At 40.0% G+C, this 25,859-nt stretch overlaps 1 protein-coding gene across 2 annotated transcripts in view; it reads left to right on the top strand.

Moving 5' to 3' along the window:
* Window positions 1–25,859, top strand: part of COL4A2 (collagen type IV alpha 2 chain) — a 148,097-nt gene that overhangs the window by 79,216 nt on the left and 43,022 nt on the right. For both annotated transcript variants that reach the window (XM_082043569.1, XM_082043570.1), the window contains exons 5-13: window positions 16,835–16,969; window positions 17,052–17,096; window positions 19,190–19,306; window positions 20,016–20,087; window positions 21,612–21,647; window positions 21,741–21,803; window positions 24,133–24,168; window positions 24,820–24,861; window positions 25,381–25,455. In XM_082043569.1, the coding sequence (XP_081899695.1) occupies window positions 16,835–16,969; window positions 17,052–17,096; window positions 19,190–19,306; window positions 20,016–20,087; window positions 21,612–21,647; window positions 21,741–21,803; window positions 24,133–24,168; window positions 24,820–24,861; window positions 25,381–25,455 (621 nt within the window). The remainder of the gene's footprint in view (window positions 1–16,834; window positions 16,970–17,051; window positions 17,097–19,189; window positions 19,307–20,015; window positions 20,088–21,611; window positions 21,648–21,740; window positions 21,804–24,132; window positions 24,169–24,819; window positions 24,862–25,380; window positions 25,456–25,859) is intronic.

The raw sequence follows: 25,859 nt of genomic DNA, 5'->3' as shown, positions 1-25,859 counted from the left end.
AAGGACAGCAAGGAGAGCAGCCACTCTACACAGTCTCCGTCTATCCCCAAAAGGAACTGATGGGCTTCAGCCAAGAAATTAGCCTGGGCTTAATTTAAACAGAAGTAACTCATACTCATATTTAGGCCAAAGTAGCAGGGCAGTGAGGTGTAGCCAGTGGCTTCCTGGCCTACAGGGCAGCAGCCCCAGCAGGAATGCCCACTGATAGCTCTTCTCCCATGTGCTGCTGCCCATTCATTGGTGTAGTGGTGGTGCAAGGGCCTCTGCAAAACAAAATTTCATCTTTGGAGGAAAAAATCAGTAAGTACAATTTTTGGAAGTGTTCATACCACAACTTCATTCCAAATATTTATTCAGTGTTGTACCATCTAAGTCTCCTGAAGGCTATACAGGAACACTTAAAAAGAGGAAGTTTTAAGTACTTGAAATGTCTTCACAGATTTTCTCATGGACCTCTGACACCCCTCAACCATTGCTTGCAAAAAAATAAGAAGGTGTGGCTGCAAAGACAGCTGGCTTTGAGTGAGGCTTTGAAAATTATATCATATAATCTCTGTAATACAGTATTAAATTTGCTTGAAAAAATAGTCATATTTTGGGCCGTATCTTGGAAGGTCATGAAATGCCAATTTTTCAAGTCTCAGTCCATTCAGGGGCTTCTTGTGTACCCGTGGACTGTAAGTTGCAGATAGTCAGTTTTGCTTTGAGGACATGCTGGAGTAATTCTCTGATTTCTTTAACTTGTGTCCATTCAGAATGGTCTGCAAGGTACCCTTTGAATAGTCATGTCTGCCTGGAGCATCATGCTTCAAGCCCTGCCATGTAAAACGCCTGATGTGGAACAACATGTATTGTTTACAGCTAGAATCTAGTCTTTTCAGTGTTTTTTAGCTAATTTCCCCAAATTTAAGATCAAATGTTTCATTGGGTTTGTTTAAATCTGGAACTGATACCAATGCATTTTACTGAAAACATGCATATTCCATTAGACTTAGGAAAAAAGTAATTAATGATGTAAAAGCATTTTAAATGGATACTTGGATATTTTCTATTTAATCGCAGAGATTTAGCTGATTTTTTTTTCACTACACATCTTTGGGACAGTGCAAGAAGTCCCACTGCTGTGTGGCTTCAGTTGTTTTTAATTTCTGGATGTTTTCTTAATTATGCTTTAGCTAGCACGTGACTGAACAAGGCTTAAATTAAGTCACTGCCTGGCTTTTCGTGTTTACATTTTTGTCACTGTGTATTATTATCTCAACACACATCTTTTGCATTTCTTCTATGACATTGTTAACAGCTGCACAAAAACTGTCTTCTGAAATGTTCTTCCAAGCCTCTTCCTTAGTTTTCTCCATAAATAAAAGAAGTCCTGTTTATCTCTGTGTTGAAGGATTGCTGCTGGTGCTTGTCCTGATTAAAGTAGTCTAATAGAAGTAATTAGCAAATGCCAAACTGACAGAAATTCACCCCAGTGCACAAGCGTTTGTCTGAGATCTGCGGTTCTGTTGAGGTGAGATAGAGATTGTGATACCCACACAGGTTTCTGCAAAGGGTGGAAGAGGACACACTGTGGTCTTCAGAGAGGTGAGCGTGAGGAGCGGCTGGGCATTGACTTTTTAGCAGGGCCTGTTGCATTAGGGCAAGGGGTAATGGTTTTAAACTAAAGGAGGGGAGATTCAGGCTGGACATGAGGGAGGAATTTTTTACACTGAGGGTGGTGAAACACTGTCCCAGGTTGCCCAGAGAGGTGGTAGATGCCCCATCCCTGGAGACATTCCAGGCCAGGCTGGACGGGGCTCTGAGCAACCTGATCTAGTTGCAGATGTCCCTGCTCATTGCAGGGGGTTGGACTAGATGGCCTTTGAAGGTCTCTTCCAACCCAGACTATTCTATGATTCCATGATTGTCTGTAGGGAAGTGTTTTCCTCAGTGGGTGCTTCCCATCTTCAGTTCAGTGCACAGGAGCAATAATGCTGTTAGCTCAGTGCAGACCAGCCTCAAGCCACCATCAGTATCTGCCCACACTTACAAACTGAGGAACGAGAAGGCTGTAGTTTTGCCTGTTCATCCTACAATCCCTGCCATTTCTTAGTTTAATCCAACTACTTTCAGCTGTTTATTTTTTACTTTCAACTATTTTTTTTTACTGTTTATGTTGTCAGCAGCGCTCTAGGGCAGCGATGTTCTCAGCGTGATGGAGGATGTTGTGCCCTGTCATCAATTAGCTTCTTTCTCAACTCATTGCTGCTTTCTACTGTCAAGGATTAGATACTTGATTGGATATTGAGGCCATCAGTTCTCTAAGATACGACTTGAATGAAGTAGCAAGTTACTTAGTTAAACAGCTAAAAAGCAGTCTTTTATGTCTAATCTTTTGCTAGATCTTGAAATATATTTCCATCTACTTTCCTTAACATTTTTCCTTCATTTTCAAAAAACATTTCACTTTTTTTTGTTCAGATTTTCTGCATATTAAGATCTGAATTTGTTGGAGAAAGTTCTGTTTAGGAGGGGCTTCTGCAGAAATCTTGTAACTACTTTGCATAAAATAAATACAATTGTTTGAATTTCTGTGATAATTTGAAATGTAAGACATCCATATCTCAGTGTCTAGACGGGCCTTTATAAATAACCAAAATCAACTGGAAATTATAGTAAACCATATTTCTATTCAGAATAAAATACTTTCATTGAATGCTGAAAGGAAATAGTTCTATCATTTTTTATGTCCACAGTCTATCATATTTAATAATGCAAATGCTTTCTCTGTGATGCTTCATTAAAATTCTTCCTGACTCGAGTAATCACCATGGGGTTACTAAACCGTATTCTTTTAGAATTGGTTCCATCTTCTAAATTATCTGTTAGAAACTAGATAGGTAAAATCATCGAGAGTCAGCAAGACTAAAAAGAATATGCAAATAGGCAGATTTCTGGTTTTCCTCATTGCAGTTGGGTTAATATTCATGGAACTAATGTTGCATTAACCCAACTGGCATAACTAGAAATAAGTTTTCATTGATTCTTAATACAGTGCTTGCAACTGCAAACATATCCCTTGAAAATTCTTTCAGCCTTATTAAGACAAATGCATTTATATTGTTTTCTTTTTGTAATCTGTCTGTTCCAAAGTCTGATGTGGGTTTTTTATTTGTTTGAAGCTGACAGGGGGAGCAGGAAGAGAAGTATGGCCCTAACTCAAAAATATTCAGAGGACGCTGAATTTCTCCACATATTTCTTTCTATGACTCTTCAAATCGCTCCTTCTGGATGCACTTTCAGTTATTTCTCATGCCAGAAAGTCATGAAATATCGGTCAGCGTTCAGAAAAAAACTAATCTTTTTTCCTCAGGAGTGCTTGCTGTGGAAACAAGTAACTTACCAGCAGAAACTTTTGCAATCTAGTACAGAACTGCAAGTCCTGCGTAAAGCAGTAGAGCTGGTAGAGTGACAGGTCTGGTGAGGTTTTTAGCTGGGATTATTGAAGTGTTGCAGAACCAGAGGCCTAGCTTTTCTCATAAATATTGCACCCATCTAGACTGTAAAGATACGGGAGACCTCACACGTACACAAATATGGCTGCAACAAGCACGCAGCTGTTGTATCCACAGGCAAAGAGCTATAAGCTAACATATTTGCTTTTTTACCTGAATAGTTCTTATTAGTTATCAGTGTTTACCAGTAAGGAAGTATACCGCCTCATGTCAGTGACTCCCTCCCCTTACCTGTTTTAGGGAAACTAGAGTGCTTCATGGCTTGTGTTAGGTACACAGAAATCTGGAGACAGCAAAACAAAGGGAGAATAAATACATACACAGACATAGAAAAATTCTACAGACATCACGGAGAGGAAAAAGAGAGCAGCAGATCGGGCAAACAGCTAAACTGTAGGATCTTAAGGAGGATTTTGAACGTCAGGAGTATTGCCGTATTTCATTGAATCGCAGAATGGTTGAGGTTAGAAGAGACACTCTAAGGTCATCTAGTCCAACCCTTCCTGCTAAAGCAGGGTCAGCTAGAGCAGGTATTCTTTGGTCAGTTTTGGTTATTGTCCAGGTAATTTGAGGCTTACCAATCTCTAGGCTGTAGTGACTCCTTTAGCCATGCACATTTTCACAGTCTGTATTGAGGACTGTAGCACTCAATAATGACATTGGTCAGTTTGTTTGCTTTCATATAATGCGTGCCCCTTGCCTCTTCACAAAAAAAAATTTGCGATAAAGATAAATTTGCTTTCCTTGGGAGCTAGGTAAAAGCCATAAGCTCTCTCAGGTGCAGAAGAGGTAAGAAAATTAAAGTTGAAACATTTTTTTACTGGAGAAAGGGAAAAGGGAGGTAAAAAACTCAGAGGAGCCATGTGAATGTAGATTGCATTTGTTACTGTGTCTGTAAAAAATACAGAAGACTGACGCTCCCTGTGGCCATTGAGGTCATTTCAGGATTCAGGCCCTGTAAATCCAGGATACAGATGTTTCAGCATTAGTGTTTTTTGGAAAGGAGGAGTCGCTTCAAATTTATCTCTTGCCTCCTTTCATCCTTGTCTGTAGCAGACAAGGTGAAGCAGGAGAGGCATCCTAGCAGAGGTTCAGGGTCATGGTCAACCTGTGAAATTGCACCATTCTTACCTTTCATCACCAGCAATTCAAATTTTCCTGTCGATAAATGCAGCCTCTCCCATTAGACTGGTGGAAGCATCTCTGCAAGTACAGTATCACACGTTCATGAAGAGAGCACATAACTGCGCAGCACTGAATTCTTTGACACATACTGCAAGCAGAGCATGTTTTAGCCAAGAAGGCACTAATTTAACAAAGCTTGGAGGCAGCCCAGGATCAGAATCTGAAATACTGAAGATGCTTTTCTCAAGATGAAGCCTGAAACCAGTCCCTAGTGATGGGACCCAGATGAATAGTCATGACAAATTCTTTAGCAATCTCTCCGGTATTCCCACAGAACATGAAGGCTCCTTTTGCTATTTCTCCTTGTCTGGAAGTCTTCTCTTTTCCTCCATGTTACCTGCATTTACTATCAGTTAGAGAACAACCTTGATTTTCTTTGGGGCCATGCCAAATTAATGGCATGTCCTTCAAGTAAAAGCAACTTGCTGTTTCAATTTAATATTAATAGTACCTTCACTCCCCCAGTACCTGCAGAATGAAAAGGAGTAAAGCATCAAACAGAATTATTTGCTCTGATTCTCATCCCAATCCTCTGCTGAAGCAGCTGCATAGCCCACACTGCCTACAATAAATGGTTAAAATCTTCCCAGTAGCTTTTGAAATCAACAATTGAAATGATAAATGTAGGCTTTCTCCTTGAACAGCTGTGGAACTGTCTGTTGCTGATGTTCTCCAGAGCATCATTTCCCATGAGTGATGAGATTCTGGAATCTGCAGATGATGTGTGGGCACTCTTGGCCCCCATTATTGCTACCTCAAACTGAGTATAACAGAAAAACTAGATTGTCTGTAATGGATCTAGAGAATTGTACCTTCCTGTTCAAGTTTATACTCCACTCTTGACCCTCTTCAGGACTGTTATCACAAGCTATGTTCAAAAGAGTATTTTTTTGAAGTAGATGATATAGAACTATTTCCTTCAGGATTCCAAGAAAAATATATTTACTTTCCTTCTTCCTGCTTTAAAAAAATAAATAAACAAACTTGTGTTGGATCACAGGGACTTCTCCAAGTAACTGGTTGCTGTAATACTTGCCCCAGATCATTCAGCTTCCCTAGATCATTCAGCTTGATCTAGTACTGTCAACTTAGAAAAATCTTCTCTGAATCTGTCTGTACAAAAGACAGAAAACTTAATTGTATTATATAAAAGAGAACTGCTGACGGTTTTCAGTATTCCTATTTACTACCTGAAGATGGCAAGACTTCTGATAGATTACTTAGTGTTATTTTTGGAGACAAACCCAACATGAAGCCAGGCTCAGTTTAAAGACCGTCAAAGTGATTGCGTTAGAATATTTGTGATGTTAACAAGCCACATCCAGTGGAAAGTATAAGGGTTCATTTAGCATCAGTGTAAGCTGACTCAACAGCAGGCTTCAGCAGAGTCCCAGCTGCTGACATTTCTGAAGCATCCACATTGATACTAACATCAAGTTTAGCAAATCATGTAGAGAAAACAACTGTGCAAACTCTGTTCAGATGCTCTCACAGCACCCCGCTGCTCTTGAGACCCATCTGTCCAGAAGTGTTAGGAGAAAAAAAAGTGTCTCTTATTCTGCATCAACAATAATTCTTCATATTGCCGCACACATCTGCCTTAAAGCCCCCCATCCTTCCTGGTGGTTCAGAGCCAATCATCTGGCCTTCCCGGGAACTCGGAGACCGTCCCAAACTGTAAATTCCCATGACTGGAGTGTTAGGGTGTTTGGGGTCTGCACCGAGTCCCTCGTACATGCTGCTAGAGCGTGTATTCTGGGCTCCCATGTGGGGAGGGTATCCCAGCACACAACTTATTAAAAAAGTCGCAGCCTTTGTAGCATAATGAAATTCTTTCTATGGTTAAAACAGCTGGTAGTGACTTGTATTTACATGATCAAGTCAGTTTTGATAGTTGTTCCCACCACAAAAATAGTTATGCTTTTGTTTAAACAGAAGAGGAGCACAGAATGGAAAAAAACTGGCATATGATAGACTGAACTCCTGCAGGAGTTTTAGTTTTCACATACTCTTAAACTCATGTTGCCTAATGAGCTTAACATTTTGGCCAGTTGCACAATTTGGAAATTTCAACAGTGAATGGGTTTTGGACAGAAAAAAAATGTTCTCACAAATATGAAAAGTGAACAGATGTTACTATTGGTGCTTCCAACGCCTACTGACAGAAAACATCTGTGTTGAACTTCCTGAATTTTAGGATCTTGAGAACACTCCCACACACGACCGAAAGCCATTTGAAAGCAATTGGGCTGGCGGATCGGCTTTCGGGTCTGTGACTGAATGTTCTAACGCAAGCAGGTGCTGGTTGTTGTCCTGCCTTGAGGAGCCCAGCTAGCCAAGCAGCAGCCTTACATCTCTCCAACCCACTGCGTTATGCAAGTGTTCAGCATTTTGTGTGAACTGTGATTTTTCAAAAGTCATGAAAAGCAGTTGATCTTAACAGTGTGATGGTAATAAAATGAATAGAAAAAAAATTGAAAGAATGAAAAACAAGATTTTGGTGCAGATACTAGCAGATTAGGAGGATTGCACTGCATTGTATGCTGCCGTGGAAAGCGTCTGGCTTTTTTAATCCTGTCAAAACCCATGTTGAACAAACAAAATTTTCTTCTGCTTCGAAAACCTACTCATTGTGCTGAAAACATGTGAGGCATTCACCATCCCTCCATATGCTCAGTCAAACATTCCATAGGTACCATGACCAAAATCTGCCCTTTGACATGCGTGTGATACAGCAACTATCACGGAGTAACTGGGAGTTCTCTGCTCTCCCCTGCTCCACACCCATCGTCTTGTCATTTGTCTGGTCATAAGAGCAAATTTGGCAAGATGATTTTCCTCTCTGGTGAATTTTTGGTTGGCTATCAAACTAACCTCCTCCAATTAATTAAACAGTAATGGATGTTTTGCAAGAATAAATCAATGTCATGCTAGTGTTTTGTAAAACATCATTTGCTCATGATCTCAACTTCAAGTTGATTCAAAGTAACATCTCTAAATTATTTTAGTTTCACTCCTTCTTAGACAGTATTTAGTTGCAAGTCAGAGGAGCACTATTTACATGTCAATAGAAGTGGTTTTTTTCTGGTTTTATAGTTGTCTTAGGTTGTTACTCTCAGTTTAACCAACATAAAGTGAGTAGCTCCATTAATCGCGCTTCCACTCTCACGCTAACCCAACCAAAAGCATCTGTCTGGGTTGCAGTGTCAGCCCCAGCTCTGCAGGTTTCTGAGATCTGAAGATTCCCCCATGAACCCCTTAGTCCTGCCAGAGCCTTATACCAGAATTTTAGCATAGCCCAATGTAGGTGGAAATTTTGTTATGCCCTGAATAAAGATGATAGAAACTGAGCTAAGAAGCTGTATAGAAGCACAGATATTTATGCGGCTTCTAGAAGCCTAAAAGAAACATGTACCTGACTAGCCGTAAAGGAAGCAAGGTGGGGGACATATGATATATTTGGAATAAATGTGTATGCTTTTGAGCACACAGCATTATCATCTGATCACTTTTTTATGCTCAAACATTTCTAACTTCCAAGAAAATCCTACTATTTTGTACCACCAGTAGCAATGGTTCTGCCATGTACTGCCTGCCAAGTTTAGTGACTTTACTGCATTTATACGCAGCTTCTTTTGCATGCAGCATAATTTTCATGCTCAAGTTTATTTGAGTTTTAATCCTAAGTGCTAAATCCAGAATTCCAGGACTTGGTCTTTTGGGGTATTGCCTTCTTGCACAGTTTAGAAAGCAGTGATGTGGAGGTCAACATTTGAACCAGGGACGTAGGCTCCTTTTATAGACAGTTAAAACTGGGCACATTCAGGGTGCATTTGTTTGACCTAGTTTGAAAATCTGAATTAGGATATATCACGCCATAGGATGTCACCCTCACCTGATGAAAGCTTTGAAGGACTACACTGCATGTAAATAAATGTCTACATCTGTTGAATAAATACAATCCTTAAAAAAAATTTGGTGCCTTTCAGGTCATTACAAGTCCTATCACATAACTCAATAGAGCATGCTCACTAGGTAGGTATATTTGCTAATAGATGGCATAATTCTGATCCCAAGTTTCCCAGGTTGTGCAGCTGTACTTCATCGGAGATGCTGCTTTGGACTTTCCAAGCTCTCCCCTTCCTGAGGCTGCAAACAAAAGCACCCTTCCACTCTGCCCACCGCTTCCTTACCACATCTTTTCCTCCTTCCTCTTCTCCTTTCCTCTACATGATAACCTTCTGAAGACTTGGCCTGGAAATCCTTGTGAGGTTTTGTCTAGACTTGCCTTTTCTGATGTTTATTTTTGAGAGACCATTGCTTTAGTCCCAGGATTGTTCTTCCTACGGCAGCTCTGCAAAGCACAGAAAGCATTTCTGACATGTACTCCGATGTATTCTGTGACATGAAGAAACTTTTAACTGGTTCTTTTGAGTGCTCAACCTACATTCCACCATGTATTTTATTTTACGTGTGTTTTATCTTCTTGGGTGACACAGCAGCTTTCTGGAAGATCAGAAATTAGATGAAACCGTGGGAGCAGAAAACAGTACAAAATTATTTCATTTACTGACTACAGAAAAGGGCTGTGGCTTCTGGTAAAGAGAACTCTTTCATAGTTCTTTTTTTTTTTTTTTGTGAAGATTTAATGTTTATTCCTTCCTTAATTAAAGAAGAAGAAGAAAAAAACAACCTCCTGCAAGCTGATTCACTGCTCTGGAATTAATGTTAATGTCATTTGGTCACCACTGTCCTGAGAGAAAATGTCCCATGTCCAGACAATGTAGTTGAAAGAGAAGCAAATTGTTACCATGCCACTAGGCTGAAATAGCCTCATTTTTTAGTTATTTTTAACTTACAGTGAATTTTATAATTTTTTTGTTTACTTTTTGGTATAAATAAAAAAAAGCTTTTTAACAAATGAGAAGGAAAGTTGTTTTTTTTTTTTTTCTGAGAAAACAAGCTGGAATGTGAAACTCAGCTAAATAACTTTCTCTCAAGTAGCAAAAGATAAATTAAAAATAGAAATAACCATTAGCTATGTACTTTTTTTTAAAGCCTGCTGACTCCTTCAGTGCTACTCTGTTTAAGAATTGAGTATCACACAGCTTAAGGCACACGAGAAAGGTTTGCTTCATTTGCTTATCAATATCCAAGTTAGATCACAGAAGTCCATCCCTTCCTAATGCTGGTAACCATGTGGTGGTAGAAGCTATTGGCAGCCCTACGATAAAACACAGATTCAGAATATAAATTTGAGAAGATGCAGGCCTGCGACATTAAATGTAAATTTAGCAAGCCACTGGAGAAATAAAATTATAGCTTTTTCTCATTCTTCTTAAAAGACCAAGTCCTTCTACTACACGAAATAAAGGGTGAACAACAAAACACAGGCACTTCAGGACACCACATGTTGCTCGGTTGCATGATGAATTTCATCTCATTTCATTTGCACTTTCCCACCTATCTCGCTGCCAGACATTTTTCAGGAAACCTTCTGCTTTTGTTGCCTTAGACCCTGCACAAAGACGTTTTGACCCTACCTGAACTCCTTACCAGAATTCCTGAAGGTTGTAACATGCACCTGTGGAGGTCGGGGCTGCATGCAGCAGCAATGGCTGGTGCCATCTAGTGAGGAGCTTCTGAATGCGTGCTGCAAATTGAGATTATTCATCTGTCTTTCAGAAAACAAGCATTATTACAGTCCTGAAGAGACAGAAATAAAGTGATGTGCTAATATGTTTAACAACCAAGCCTGCACAAACTTCAGGATTTTTTCTCCCAGATAATCTTTCTTTCCAGTGGCTAGCATTAGCTGTGTTTTGCCTGATGTTTTTATGTTTTCTACCGTTCCATGGATTGTTTTGACCTCTTCCCAGGTGGAATTGCAAAAATGTTTAAATGTTGCTAAAACAAAACACTGAGTTGCTGAGGTGGGTGGAACAATTCAGACTACATTATCAATGCACAGCATAATGATGTATGGTGTAGATATGTACCAGTGTCTTCTGCATCATGGCAGATGTGCTTATCAGTGACTGAAGTTGTGGCCAGTGAAGCTTTGAAAGTGAGGTGTTTTAAACTTGGTTTATTCCAGTAACCACTGAGAAGTCTGGGTAAATAAAAATTTCATCTTAGTAGAGCTGGCAGGAAAGGAAGACCAGACATGTATCCCTGCCATGGAGACATTATGCAAAAATAACCAGTTAAGACCCGTAAGGTCTTAAACTTGTTTTGGAATTGGTTCTGTAAATAGTCAGAGGGTGTTGTGTGACGAGCTCTCTGGGGATCTGTCTGTACTGGGCAGCCTGGGACTGCCAGAAGCAGCCACTGGCTTGAAATGAACTGGTTGAGCTATGGCAGCAGCATCATAGAATTGTAGAGTCATTTTGGTGGAAAGAGGCCCCGAAAATCATCGATTCCAACTGTAACCTAACTCTAGCACTAAACCATGTTCCTAAGAGCCTCATCTGCATGTCTTTTAAACACCTCCAGGGATGGCAACTCAACCACTTCCCTGGGCAGCTTGTTCCAATGCTTCACAACCCTTCCCGTGAAGAAGTGTTTCCTAATATCCAATGCTCCGTGTAGTCTGCTTGTCTCTGCCTCTCAGCCCAAAGCTGTAAAACCCCATAGCTGAAGTATTTCTAGCCCAGTGTGCACTGCATGGAGCTGAAACCCCAAACCGTTCTCCTGCATATTCCCCTCTATTATGGTCAATCCACAAACCCCTGGATTTATGCTCCAGGAGAAATGCCAGGTGATATGCCCATCCCAGTCTGACTCTGTGTGCCACCAGCAGGGTTTTGAGGTTGTTTCTTGTAGTTTTTGGGAGTGAGTGGAGCACTAGGGTCATTTTTCAGTCAAGCTCAATGATTGCTTTACTTTGCCTGCCTCCATGGAACCTGCCTCAGAGAAATGCAAATTCCTTACGTTTAAACCCTGTTCTCCACATTTTGCCAGCGTTATGCTTAAAAACTTCTCTGTTTATTTCCTGTGTACCTACAGGGATGCTTTTTTCTGGGTTAGCACTTTTAATCAGCTCAGAGTGGCTCATTTTCCTTATAACCAATTTTATTCCCTGGTGAGCTGCTCTCTGTTCCGCGTACTGGTCTCCCAGTAGTGGGACTGCATCGAGGTCCTTGCTGTGACGTCCTTTCCCCATCTGTTCTTACAGGGACCATTCCAAGCTGAGCCCTCCTCCAAAAAAAGTCCCAGCTCCCACTTGACTGTCACGGTCAGATCAGCCTTCCTGCAGGAAGTGAACTTGTCCTTTCACCAATGACCTTTTTAAAATGTCAGGGACTTAACCTCCTTTCTTCTTGTCCACTATTAAATAAATGATGGCCTACAAGGATCGTTTTTCGTGTGGGGAATACTGAATCATCACATTCCATTTACCAGAAGCAGTTGCAAAATGGAAGTCTGTAATGAAATGTGGAGAAATGGGCTCAATGACAGTGAAGCTCTGCAGTAATTCTGATTCTGTCTCCTCTTTATTGTAAATCAATGATTTTTTCCTTCATATCTCCATGCTGGTAGGCAAATTTCTCAGCAATTCATGATGATGTTCTTGTATTTTAAAAGTTTAGGAGCAGGCACTGTCATTTATTGTATCTTTATTTGTATAGTACCTCAAACAATTGGTTGCTCTCAAAAGTAGTGTATTCTCCTCTACCAGTTTTGATTCCACACTGTAAATTTACCAGTAAATTAGAAGGAAGAGATTATTGCAACATGTCATCTCTTTTGTTTGACTGATCCTAAAAGAACTGGAAATGACAGTTCAAGCTGCAAAACTTGAACATTCAGTACAGATTTAAAAGTCTGTTCAGAATCTTCTTAAGTCCACTGGGATTTAATTGCAAAATGCAGCTAGTAAATTCAGTCGCAACCCTGACAGCATTTTCTTTCATGCACGTCACTGGACAAGTGACAATGTATATACAACATTACAAATATTTTCTGGGAAGATTTCCTCCAGGCTTCCTAAATTTCGGACCTTTGCTCCTGTCTGTTAAATAGCTTTTCCACATGGCTGGGCTGGCCAGATGAATTGTGCGAGACCTCTCCCACTCAGCTGGGAGTCGCAGGAAGAGCAAAGCAGGGCCTGCCCATTTAGGAGTGCAACCTGACATTGGGAGCTTTGCAATTCGTCTCAACAGTTATGGAAGTTTTGTGTAAAAACAAAGAAAAAACTTCTCGTTAGCCTTTAAGATATTCCGTCAGCCCACTTTTTCCTTTTCCTTTTGCGTGCTTCCTACGAGGTGCCGGCCAAAGCATGCCACACGCGCTTCAGTAAGCCACTTAGCACTGGCCTGTAAATCCAGCAGTGGGTGACATGGGGCAATCATGCCATGCTCTGGATTTGGGAGGAGTTCCAGTTCACCCCAGCAAAATGGAAAGCCTTCTGCCAGCAAGCACCGTGGGCCAGAGCAGGTTTCTGCATTGCTTTATCATTTAAGGAGCCAACCCAGTGCTGGAAGGGAGAATGACCAGGGAGGCCTGCATGCAACTCTCCAACCTGTGGGGATACATGCACACCTAATCATTTTCAGGTTCCACTGCTAAATAGAAATATCCCCAAAGAGACAGAAATTCTTGCCGTTAAATATTAGACCCCATTTGTAAGCAATATGGCCACTAAGCAGATTTCACAGTTGAACATATTTTACTTGCTTGGGCACCAGAGATAGTACTTTGTGAGTTGTCTAAAACATGACAGAGAGGGATAGCCTATTTGCCTAGATTTGCTTTTTTTTTTTTTTTTTTGACCTGGAAATTTAATCTGGACACAATTTCATGGCTTTGGAGAACTTTCTGGGGTTTCTGACCCTCCAGGAGCAGAAACAGAGCAGTACCATGCCTGGCACGTTTCATACAGGGGGATTTGGAATTCTCATAATTGAATCACGCTTTATTTGACTAAACCTTTCAAATTGGTTTCCTTTGCTTTAGATCTCCTCAATGACCTTTGCAAAAGAGAGAACGTTCTTAGGTCACTTGCTAATGAAAAAGGGACATACTTGTTCGACATAAAGAAAGCAGAGTAAAAGCTGACAAGTCTGAGTTAATGAAGGTTAACAAAGTTAATTCAGTTAACAGGCCAAGGTGCTAACTGCCTGAAGAATTACACAAACATTGTCATGATATTAAGTACTTTCCCAGCTCTGACTCTAGCCTCATGCTTAACTGGTCCCAGCAGGACCAATTCTCTTGTCTTTGTTGCAAATAATATTAAATAACCTCTATTCTTCAACAAACAAATGATCAGATAATTACCAGGAAAGCGTAGGGAAGGGGCATTGGTGTTGCCCAGCTCTATTCCTCATTTTCTATTCCTCATTTACTTCTTTCTCCACACCAGATAGGACAATGGGACTGGAAGGTGGAGAGTGGTATTTGGTGTAGGGATTAAGAGATGTAACCATGTTCCTTGGAATGCCACCTTGAATATTGCAGCTCTGCGTGGCCTCTGCAGAAAGCCAGGCAACAGATTTAACAATTCTGAACACAACCAGCATTTTATAAGAAATTGCAATTAAATGTTTTATGTGCATTCTGCCTGCGGCCTGCTGCTCACAAAAAGGGTGTAGGTGGACACTAAAGAGATGGTTTGCATGTCTCAGGTGGATGAGTAGATTTTGGAATTTGCCTTCCTTTGGCTTTCGGGTATTTCAAAAATGAAGCGGCATTTTCAGTGTACTGAATCCATATTTTCCTTCTTTTGTGGAAGAAACATTTGGTTTCAGAACCTCTCAAAATTAAATTGAAACTGGAACCAACTCAAATCACTACAACCGAATTTGAATAATTTTTCTGTGTTCTTTGCAGGTGTATGAGATACGTTTTTATCCTTGTTGAAGGTTTCTTTCCAGATCTGGGTTTATGGGAAAGAACAAAATAGCTCACTTAATTAATCAGAAAATACTTCTTTTTCCTGATCTTGGAGATCACACTGATGAATATTGGTTCATATTTAAATGATTATGCTAGTGATTCCAATCAGCATTTTTCCATTTGTGTCAGGCAACTAAGAAAAGTATGTCTGCTGTGAATCTGTTTAAACAAGGATCTGCACCACCATGGGGTAACTTTTAGAGATTCACTGATTTTTAAAAAGCTACTGATGTGGAGAAAGATGCATCTGTAATAGCCCACTGTGGCTGGTATACGGAAATGAGCAGCCACTTTTCAGATGCTTATGTCTTCTGCCAACATGAATCATGTTATATTTCATAAGTATTAATATAACCTTTGTTACTTCTCAGTTTGTTACCTTGAAAAAGCATTGGCTTCCTAGCACCTAATAATCCACATTAGCAGGCTTAGTTTAGAAGCAGAGGTGCTGTATAAAGTTGGGCTTGATTGTAAGCAGAGGAGGGATTCTCTTTCACACTGACAGCTCGAACACTTATGGTGTCCTTTGGCAATGCTCCTAAACCATCAGTTTTGTCAAGTTAGTCATAACAGTATAGCAAAAGATCCATAGTCTAAGAGATCCATCCTGGTGGCTTGTCCCGAGGAACTCCATGTAATTCATTCTTCATACTGACTCATTCCTAGTTTTCTTCCAAGAAAAGAAGTTGTGTTGAGTTTTGTACTTTGTTTGGCTAAGTCACCTTCTCAGTATGGACTCATTTGATATTAATACAATAAGATTTAAAATATAAAACCTACTCCAACTGTTGTGACAACCATTTTACACAAAAGCAGTGTGGAAAATCGAATTGTTTTAAAAACTAGGAGTAAGCTGTGTTTCAGTCACAGTGTTTGTTTTCAGGTTTGTGGTATCAAGACAACTGTAGCATAAATAAATGTTAATTATAGATAGCATGTTGACAATGAAATTTTGAAAGTGTGTCACAAATGGGCTTATCCTTCAATATGAGAATAAAATAAATTTTGTCAAATATCAATGAAGCATTTTTCAGTATCTTTACGACTTCCTGAATGCCAAAAAATTAGGATACCTTCAGGTTCATTTCTTCAAGTCTTCACACTACCCTCCTTTGCTCCTCCCACTTCAATGGCATTAAATGAAGTTGAAAGTATTTTCCTTCTTGGACAGGGATTACATTGATTTTCTAGCTCTTTCTTTCCAGGCATGGGTGAGACTGTAAGTATTTTATACTTAAACAAGGTGTTAATTTTTTTTATTAGCTCCTTTGTATAAATACATATTTGTTTGTTCATGTTTTCCTGTAATTCTTGCTTTGTGGGATATTGATGCTGTTGCAGACTGGTCTGTGAAAAATCTAATTGCGTTTTAAGAATACTTTCATTAGAATCAGCTTAATTAGAACATCTTGGTTAATGGTGCTTTGCGCCATTGACGGATATTTCTCCAGAAAAGATTGTGGCGTTTTACTATGAGTGTCATTAGTGCTGTAGAGCATGCAAAACATATGTGCCTTTGGTGACACTACGTCTGGAACGGCTTTCAAATACTTTGGTTCACAGATCTCAGACATACTGTCACAACCCATCACTTAAACCACCATTGTGTCATTTCAAAATGATTTTTTCCCCTGTTGAGCCTTGTGATGTTGGCAGTCAACGGGATTATTTTTAAACAGCGTTTGAAGTGGCCTGAAGAGCCAACCCAGCGCTGGAAGGGAGAATGACCAGGGAGGCCTGCATGCAACTCTCCAACCTGTGGGGATACATGCACACCTAATCATTTTCAGGTTCCACTGCTAAATAGAAATATCATCCCCAAAGAGACAGAAATTCTTGCCGTTAAATATTAGACCCCATTTGTAAGCAATATGGCCACTAAGCAGATTTCACAGTTGAACATATTTTACTTGCTTGAAGTGTAATTGAGTGGATCACTCTTGAGACACCTTATTCCAAAGGAAACACTTTTTTTCATAGAGGAGCTGTGAAAATTCAAGCGGTGAATATTGATTTGAGTGTGAATTTCCATATATTGATTTTGTCATGCACAATGTGGTCACTGTTGCTGGAGTTTCTCTGCGTGGTGTTTCCGGATGACATTCATCAAAGAGTCTGGCATACTAGAATTGAAAGAGATTCTGTGTTTATTTTACCTTCAAGAGACTGACTCCCTTGCAGCAGTGATAACTAATGCAGCTTCGTGCATCACAACTGTTTGTAAATAAATGTTTTCTTATTATTTTTATCAGGGCCAGCCGGGACTCCTTGGATCACAGGGGTTCACTGGACCACCAGGATTGATGGGGATCCCAGGACTGCAAGGTCCCAAAGGTCACAAAGGTGAAAGAGGACACCCAGGAATAGCTGGACCCAAAGGAGAAGTGGTAACTTTTGAATATCAGATGTTTTAGCTAATGAGCAAAATCCTGGGCAGAACATCTCTTTAATTGTGCTATTTCACTCTAGGGACAAAGAGGAGTCACTGGATTCCCCGGGGCAGATGGCATTCCTGTAAGTAGCCAGTTACCTCATCTTTGAGAAATCACCAACAGCAAATATTGCAGGATAGTTTAAAGACTTTGTACTTTAATTAAAATGTCTGGGCTAAATTCTGCATCAGCCATGCACACACTTTTAAGCAAAGGGCATTTGTTGAAGTGAGTGAAACTGCAGATACATACCAGGAGAGCAGAATCTGTGCTCCCTCTCATTCCCTCGGATAATTAAGATCCCTTTGCTTTGTCCTATGGAGAAATCCTCTTGTAAAGGGGACAAGAAAGGACGGAAATTTCCTGTGTCCCTGAAGGTTACCCAGCTAACTATGTTCTTTTGTAGGAAAGAGCTGTGAGATAAGTGCTTCACATCTCTTAAGCTTGTGAGTGAAGGACACCGGTGGGTCATTCCTTAATTATTTCAGAGTTGCAAAGCACATAGAAAGACCAATGATTTTAAGAATACTAAGCTTTATTTGCTTTATAGCTTGTGGCATGCTTGAGATAGTCTTAAAAGACTTACTGAACACTGAACAGTGTCAAACTTTGAACAAATTGACCAGGTCCATGAAACTGAAACATTCAAAGAGGGAAGCCGGGTAAAGTTCACAGCACAGTATTTTCCCAGCTTACACTTCTTTACATCTTGTGTCATAAAATAACAAAGAAATCTGAGTCACTGGAATCCCTGGACAGAGTTCCCAGGCTTGGGTTTCCTTTGTAGTGCTCCCTGACACCGGGGCCCCGCTCTGTGGCCCACGCATCCACATCCACTCTGCTTTCTCCCTTTTTTGTTTCCAGAAGAGCTCCCTATTGAGTTCCAGGGCTTTCTCTCACACACTCTTCCTCCCCTCCCTCTTTCTCACTCTTAAAGGAAAAGCAGAAGACCCTCTTTCCCCTTCCTATTAATGCTTCTGTAGCTGAGGATCTCATTCACCTCGCCACATCATACTGAGTTGTTTCTAAGTGCTCTGTTTTCCTTGGAAGGAGAGTAAATCGCTCCCCTGTGAAGTTCTGTGTTGCTAATATTACTAGAGCTGAACCACTTTTCTTACCCGAGCAAGTTTTCTTTTGTAGCCCTTCCTTCCTGACCTCTGCACATAAATCCCTTCAGACAGTACCCCAACCTGCATGTTCACTGTGTTCTGTCCTCAAGCTCTCCTGCCCTTCCCACTCAGTTATGCTTTCCGACCCATTTTCTCAAGCCAAGATGTAACATCAGAAGGCAGGTGGGCAGATGTGTAAACTGTAATGGCACAGTGTTAGATGTGGGTCTGGAGACAAAGAGAGGGTGGTGGCAAGCCCAAATCTCTTCTGCTTGATGGAGCTGGCTAAGGACGTAGAGAGACTTCTTTGTCTTCTAAGCAAGGGAACTGAAGCAAAGAGAAAAATCTTGTTCCAGATGGAGGAGAAGGGAGAAATGTTTTGTGTTGGTTTTTGTTTTTTCTGACTAGAAGAAAGGGCTTGTCGATGGCAAATTTGCTTCTCATCAGCTTCAATGCTAACCAGAAGCAACAGCAATTAAGGTGGATGTAAGTACAGCATTGAAAATCCGGTTTGAGACAGGAGTAACTTTTCAGAGGCTCCGTTTGGAGATTTCACAGTGGCCCCAGTGGCCCCCTTACTTTGAGCCCTGCTGTTAAATTCCCATCTCCATACTTCCAGCTTCATCATGACATTCACCCAAGCTCCAAAAGCATCCCTGACTTTTTCCCAGCTTGGAAGCTGTTCAAAGCCAGCAAGGAACCTTTCTTCCCACTCTTCCAGTGTGAAGCACTGAAATACTTTACAATCCCAGTTCTTGGTGGCTCCCTGTGCAGCAGCCTCATCTGGCTTAGTTCTCTGCCTGACAGAGCCTGTATTGAACATAACTTTCTTACCCTTTCTGAAAGGTCCTTCACTGCTCATTTTTTCACACTGTCTGGGGCATCTGGTTCAAGCTGCAGCTATATTAAAAAAGGCACTGTCTGTTTCTGTCTTTGAAAATCATAGTTTCCCATGGATCCAAGCCTTGGGCTTAATGTGAGAATGTCTAAATACTGTGTGACTACAGGAAAAGGAAAACTAGAAACAGATGGATAGATAAACACTTTTTTTTTTTTTCCTCAACAGGGTCATCCAGGGCAGCCAGGATCAAGGGGGAAACCAGGTCATGATGGCTGTAACGGGACAGCAGGTGACCCTGGTGACCCGGGAACTCCTGGAGTCTCTGGTTTCCCTGGTACCATTGTAAGTAGCTGGCAGTAAGTAAGTACCTAAATCTTAAGATCATTACTGAAGTGAGATTCGTTCATGTGTGTGTTGGAAGCAAATGGGCCATCTCTTAATGGAGCTCCCATTTGACCCAGAAGAATATTCATGTGGACTTCCTGTGAGCACACTGCGCAAATCTTAGTTATTGTATTGCAGCCAGGGCTGAGAGGTCTACCCAGAACTATACCTGTCACATAGGTCTTGTGGAGAGATTACTTCAGGAAAACTTGTACAGCTTTATCCAACAGTGATAAAGCAGATTAAATTCAGAATTCCCAATGGAAGTAACCTTCTCCTTCCCTGCCCCATGGCTTTCTGTGGTGCGATACCTAGCATCACGCTGAGGTGAGCAGTGGAGCTCCTGGATTTACCACAGCACATGTCAGCCCTGAGGAGCTGCCACTGCTGCTCTAGCTCACAGGTGTGACCCCGTAATATCACTCCTGGGTAATGGGGGGGGTTCTTCCTCTGGAATAGGAATTTCATTCTTTTGTGTACTGTGAGGGTTTACACTTCATTTTTAAACTATGAATTTCTGCAGCTAGGCATAGTCTCTGCCTCTAGACAGCAGTATGTATATACTCATGAAAACCCTGACAGATATTTTTCATTACTCTTAGCTGTTTATGTGTGAACATATATGACATGAAAGCTTACTTAAATTATTTTTTTTTGTCATCTCCAGGGAGTCCAAGGACCAAAGGGCCAAAAGGGAGAGCCCTACATACTGCCACCAGACATCGCAAGCCGATACAGGGTACGTCTGTAACTCCTGGGAGTTACTCATGCTCAGTACTGTTTTACAAGCAGATGCTGGAGAGTTAATTTTTCTTACAGTCTGACAGACATGTCCCAAGAGGCCCACTTTGATTCTGTGTAGGCTTTGCAAGGCAGCTTCTGCTTTCTCTGGTTACACCAAAATCTATCTGATATCCAGGGAAAAAAAATCTCCACTCAGTCATTTGCAAGGAATTCCAGCCTCCAGGTGGATTGCTGAGGCACTGGAGATGTTGTAGTTCAAGTATTACCCTCTTTATTCAATCACTACCTTCGTATTGTGTTTGTCAAAATTATTCCTTTGCCATAGGTTTGTCCACTGAATGATTCTATTTAATATAAGCATCCTTTCTGTATAATTTTCACACAGGAATTTGGTTGACTTGGGATATAAAATATACTTCAATATATTATTTCGTTATTTAGTAAACCCCAGTATTTCTGTAGGTGCTTTTACTGTCTTTAATCTTTAAAACTTGTTTTGTAATCACTTGTAGATTTTTCTCATATATATGGTGTTGTATAATTTGAAGGTATCAAATAAAGATAAGGTTACATATGCTGTTGGAGTATAAATTGTGACAAATTTATGTACAAAGCTACGTCTGAGCTGTACTCAGCCCAGAAGGGATCTGCTGATATCTTTTATGTATATTTTGTGCCAGTGATGAGTGCCAAAATAGGTTTTCCTGTTGACATATTTGTAAGTTGCCTGTATTTTAAATTAAATCATCTTTTCCTTTCAGAAACTCTTGAAATCTGCATTTGTTAGTAATTAGGAATGATTGAGTATATTGTGGCCAAGGATGGGTTACACACCCATGAATGAACACACCTGTGTTCATTTCAGAAAGCACTTGGTTCCACACATTATTCTGTTAACTAAACTCAAATTAACTCAATAGTTAGGATGCTATTTGAAATTATTAAAGGTGTCTGGACTGAATACTGCATTATTTATGGGTATTGGAAGGTCTTTGCACTAGAACATTTTTGGATCCAATGTCCAAAAACATTTCAACATGTACTGCACTTAAAATATGTGGTCACTGAAAACAGTATGTTTCAAATGCTTTTAGTGACTCAGAAGAGAATCAAAATGATTCAGTAATTCCCATGCAACTCATGAAAAATTAGTGTGTACATTTGAGTTGAGGTTATAGCCCTAATTAAACCACTAGTTAGATGAGATTTTTCAAAAATTAATTGAATGTGGTCTGTTTTCCATGTCAGCCTTGTAGTTGGGATCATTAACTTCCCTTGCCAACTTTGTACTCTTCTACTGTATAGCAGGCAACTATATTTTATATAGAAAGTACAAAATCTGTGTGGCCCACGTTCAGTTATCTCAACACCTGTATTGAATGCATCTGTATGTAAGTGTTTGTATAGCATTGTATGCTATGATTAGTTTTTGGAATGATAAAAAATTATTGAGTGAGAAAAAGATTTTATTCAATTTTATTTATAGTATTGATTGCATTTTTTACTTCTGTTTTTTTAGGGGGATCCTGGGGATCCAGGGTTCAATGGTTTTCAAGTAAGTAGTATTACAGCAAATGGGATAGTGTCAATAGTAACTGATACAAGAACAACATTAATTGATGCCTGGGTTTTTTTTCTTTGTTTAAAGGGACCTCCAGGCACGCTGGGTATTCAAGGACCTGTTGGTCCAAGAGGAGAGCGAGGAAGACCAGTAAGTATGTTTAAAATATATTCTGTAGGAATTAACCTAACAGAAGAATCATCTCAGCAAGTTCCATTATGTTGGATTGTAACCTAGCAAATGGATAGAAAATACAGGTTAGAAATAGCAGGTACGTGCCCTGGATGCAAAACTTTTTAGAAAGAACTAGAAGACACTGATGTGTCTTTATCTAGGATGAATATTGCAAAAGGAGGTGGACTTTCTTTCACCCTGTATTGCGGAAGGCTTTTTATTTGTATTATATTTATTGAACCCCCTTTGAAGAGTCTTGTTTGTAAAGACTAATGAATGCAGTCCAATCTCCATCCCCCCACACTGAGTTATCAAAGATATCAGGTCCTAAATATGTTACCTTTTCTGCTTATAAAGGACATGTATATTAGGGTCTCCACGCTTCGCACAGGAGACGGAACAGATAGCATTCTTCATTAGTATTTAGAATACAATCTTAGTTTTAAATTATTTTTTCAGTAATTTTTTCCAAAATCAACATTTACAGCCTTGACATTGACAACTGTTGATGCATAGTTCTTTGGGAAGATTGTGTTCTCTCCAGATGTCATTTTCTACATTTCTTATTGCCATAGTTAATAGTTTTGTGGGTGAGAAACACATGTTCAAATTCAATATATTTCATTGTCTTCAGGCTTGCTTTATTTTCCCATAAGACAACTTTATAGCATTTGTTTTCTTCTTTGTTTTTTGTTTGTTTTGTCAAGATTTACTTCAGACCTGGTCTACACCACTGGTTTGAGGAAGAAAAAAAATAAGTCAGTGTTTCTTACACACAGCTCCACAGCTGTTTGCAGGAATAGCATCCCTCTCCCCCTGAAAAAAAAATAAAATAAAATTAAAATAAAAAAAATCTAGGACTAAATCCACAGCACACTAAGCCTTTCCAAAGTTAATTGTCTGCAGTACCTGTTTTATTGTCTGGAGTAAGCTGCACCTTGTCTTTCTCCTCTGGTCCTTCTGAAGGGAAATCTCCTCAGTCCTTTACTTTTTCTGTAGAGTGAACCCACAAAGTTCATGGGCTTCACAGAGGAGCCCAGCTGGCAATGGCTCATACTCCCAGTGCACTGTCTTGGATGTTGGGTGTGCTATGAACCACACGTTTCCTGAGCCCTGTGACTATGTCCTTCTGGTTGCCATCTTGGCAACATCTCTTCTGAACACTCTTCCAGAGTAGATGGATCCCCACCACCTCCAGCTTTTAACAAAATATATCCAACTATATTTACCATTTCTAAAGCACTGGCTTATCTGTGAGAGGAACTTGAGAACATTTCCCAGGTCTGGATTTGTATCATTCCTCTTCCCCAAGTCCTAGACCCTGCATGAAGGCACGCATGACTCTCCTAAGCCCTGAGGGCCCCCAGGCAATGGGATGCCGTTCACAGTGCATCTGCCCAGCAGATTGGTCAACAGCTCACAGACTACTTGACTAACCAAAACTGATTAAAAAGTAATTTTTTCAGAAGGAGTTGATTGGTTATGCACACAAAGATACATAGCAAGGCAGAGATGCGTAGCAAGTTCAGGTCCCACCTGAATGTTATTATCTTTTCCTTCCAAGTTTGGCTTGATTTTGCATAACCCCTTTGGGACTCAGTAGGTGGATGGTTTGATCTGCAGCTCACTCCTTGTTCTATGGCTCTTATTCACCATTTTCCTCTCTGAACAGTTCATGCTTCTTATTCACCCTACCTTCCCTGCATTTAACAGAGTTTTTAATGTGTAGAGCCCTTTGGAGCTTGTTGACTACCATAACTGACTGAAGCAAGGCAGGTTCTCTCTCCAATAGATGGCTTTCTTACTGCTCTTGTAAGACTCTGGCAGCGTTTCTTTCTGTTATAAATTAATTGCCCACCATCTTCCTTTGATTTAATTCTGTACAATAGCAAACAGGTAATCTGAGATGCATAGGGTAGTTCAGCTCCCTTTACAGACAGATGAGGTACCAAGACACCAGTCCAGTGAAACACTTAGAGATGTACTTATATTTTGATACGAGCTTAAAATGTTACTAAGTCAGGATCCAAAAGCACAGGTTCTTATTACTTGAAAGAAAATTGAGATGTCATTACGTCTAAGATCGGAGACTGTTATTCTGTTAGGAAAGATTACAATGTGACTTAGGAGGGTATTTTTCAGAACAGTGAACACAGCTAAGATAATGAGGATAGCACATTGAATGCTGAGGAATAGACTGCCTTTTAAATAGATACTTACATTTCAGACATAAAGTAACTGACCTCCTGCACGCATTGGTTAGAAAACAACAAGTAACTTGCTCTGCCCTATTGTATTTCCCCAGGGACCACCAGGGCCCCCAGGACCACCAGGACCACAAGTAAGTCTTTGTGTCAGAGTTGTTTATGTTGATTTTGTGTCGCTGAGGTTTATCCAAGACCCACTTGAAGGCAGCAAAATAAAGAACCACAGGCTGCGCCAAAGGCTGTGTAGCATAAGACCTTCTCTGTTGGCTGCATACCACAAGAAGTTAATCTTATACTGGGATCGCCTACCCCAAAAAGATTAAACCATTTATAGAGCCAGATTTAATTTGCTACTGTAGTCACAGTAGCTTCCCATGAACAGAGAATCCTTGCAGTCTTTACAATATTCAATTATGTCTCAGCGGAAAAAAAATATCAGTTTATTGTTCCAGCCCACTTCACATTCAGTGCTATTAAAAAACTTGCAAAAGAAATGCTTGATTTTTTCACATTACTCAGTGAATGACTCAAAGTCTGTTGTAAGAAGCACTGGTAGCATGAGATTTTAATTAAAGTTGTCTTTCTGAATGTTTAGGTCTATAAAAATACTTTCAAATATATAAAAATACTTGGAGGTAAACCTAGACTATTATTTGATTGCAGTTCTTTGGTGGTGTCCTATGGACTTGTAAACCTGAAAAGGCTTTTAAGCATGTTTAAATTTGAATTTTACATTAGAAAACCGAGTCATACATGTAGTAAATCTTGACCTATTGTTTTTGCAGGGCAACAGGGGCCTTGGCTTCTATGGAGAAAAAGGTGAACAGGTAAAGGAAAACTAATTAATTAATATCACTACTAAAGGACAGGTTCATGTTATTTGCCATTTATAAAGGAACCTATTTTAAATACCTTCTTAATTTTAATTTTATTACATAATTAGAAAATCAAACAAATATAGCTTTGAAAGTAATGATAACCTCCATAAGGAAAGTCATAGCTGAACTAACTTCTACATGTCTAGGTCTAACTGTACCCTCTTTACACCACCACAAATGAGAGGTAACACTTCTGAAATGTATAGTGCCAGACCACTTTATATAAAGCAATAATCCCTACTGTCATTCTGGAAACATACAGGGCAAGAGCAAGCATTGCTATTTGTTAATTCCAGCACAAAATAAATTTGTCTTGCCATCAATTTATTCAGAGTTTTAGAACCATACTCCTAGAAGAAGCAAATCCGTGTTTCTCCTTTTGTTGCAGTTCCTTAGACACTGTGCTGATCAACAGCCTGACAGGGTATTATACCTGTTAGTAAATGTACCCATATTCTTTTCCTGCAGGGCTCCCCAGGTCCTCCAGGTCCACCTGGGCTTCCTACAAGAGAACTGATGGGTGTCCCCTCTGACAAACACAAGGTAACTACAGGGTATTTTGCCAAAATATGCAAGGAACTAAGAGCTCTGCAATACCAAAATGAAAATATTGTACAAATGTGCTTTTACATATTTAAAAGACTTCAGTAGCTCGAAAGCAAATTCTGCTACTTGCAGCTTGGATCATGAAGTATTTATTGAAACTATGGTGGCTGAAGTCACTCAGAAAGCACTTGTCACAGACTAGAGGTGCCTTAGGCAAACCTGTTCTTTTTGTGTAAGTATGCGACTGCTGGCCACCACTCACATCTTCTCATTTTACAAGCAGATATACTTACTGAGAAATCATCCAATATTTTTCATAATAGTGAGTGAAATTTTCTTCCTGTAAAATAAGTATATCTTTAGGGAAGCGATCTGAGTTATTGTGTTTGTTGATATAACTT

The sequence above is a fragment of the Streptopelia decaocto genome (assembly GCF_964273445.1).
Source record: "Streptopelia decaocto genome assembly, chromosome: 1".
Taxonomy (NCBI): Eukaryota; Metazoa; Chordata; class Aves; order Columbiformes; family Columbidae; genus Streptopelia; species Streptopelia decaocto.
The sequence above is the reverse complement of the archived record's forward strand: the minus strand, read 5'-3'. Positions and strand labels throughout refer to the sequence as shown.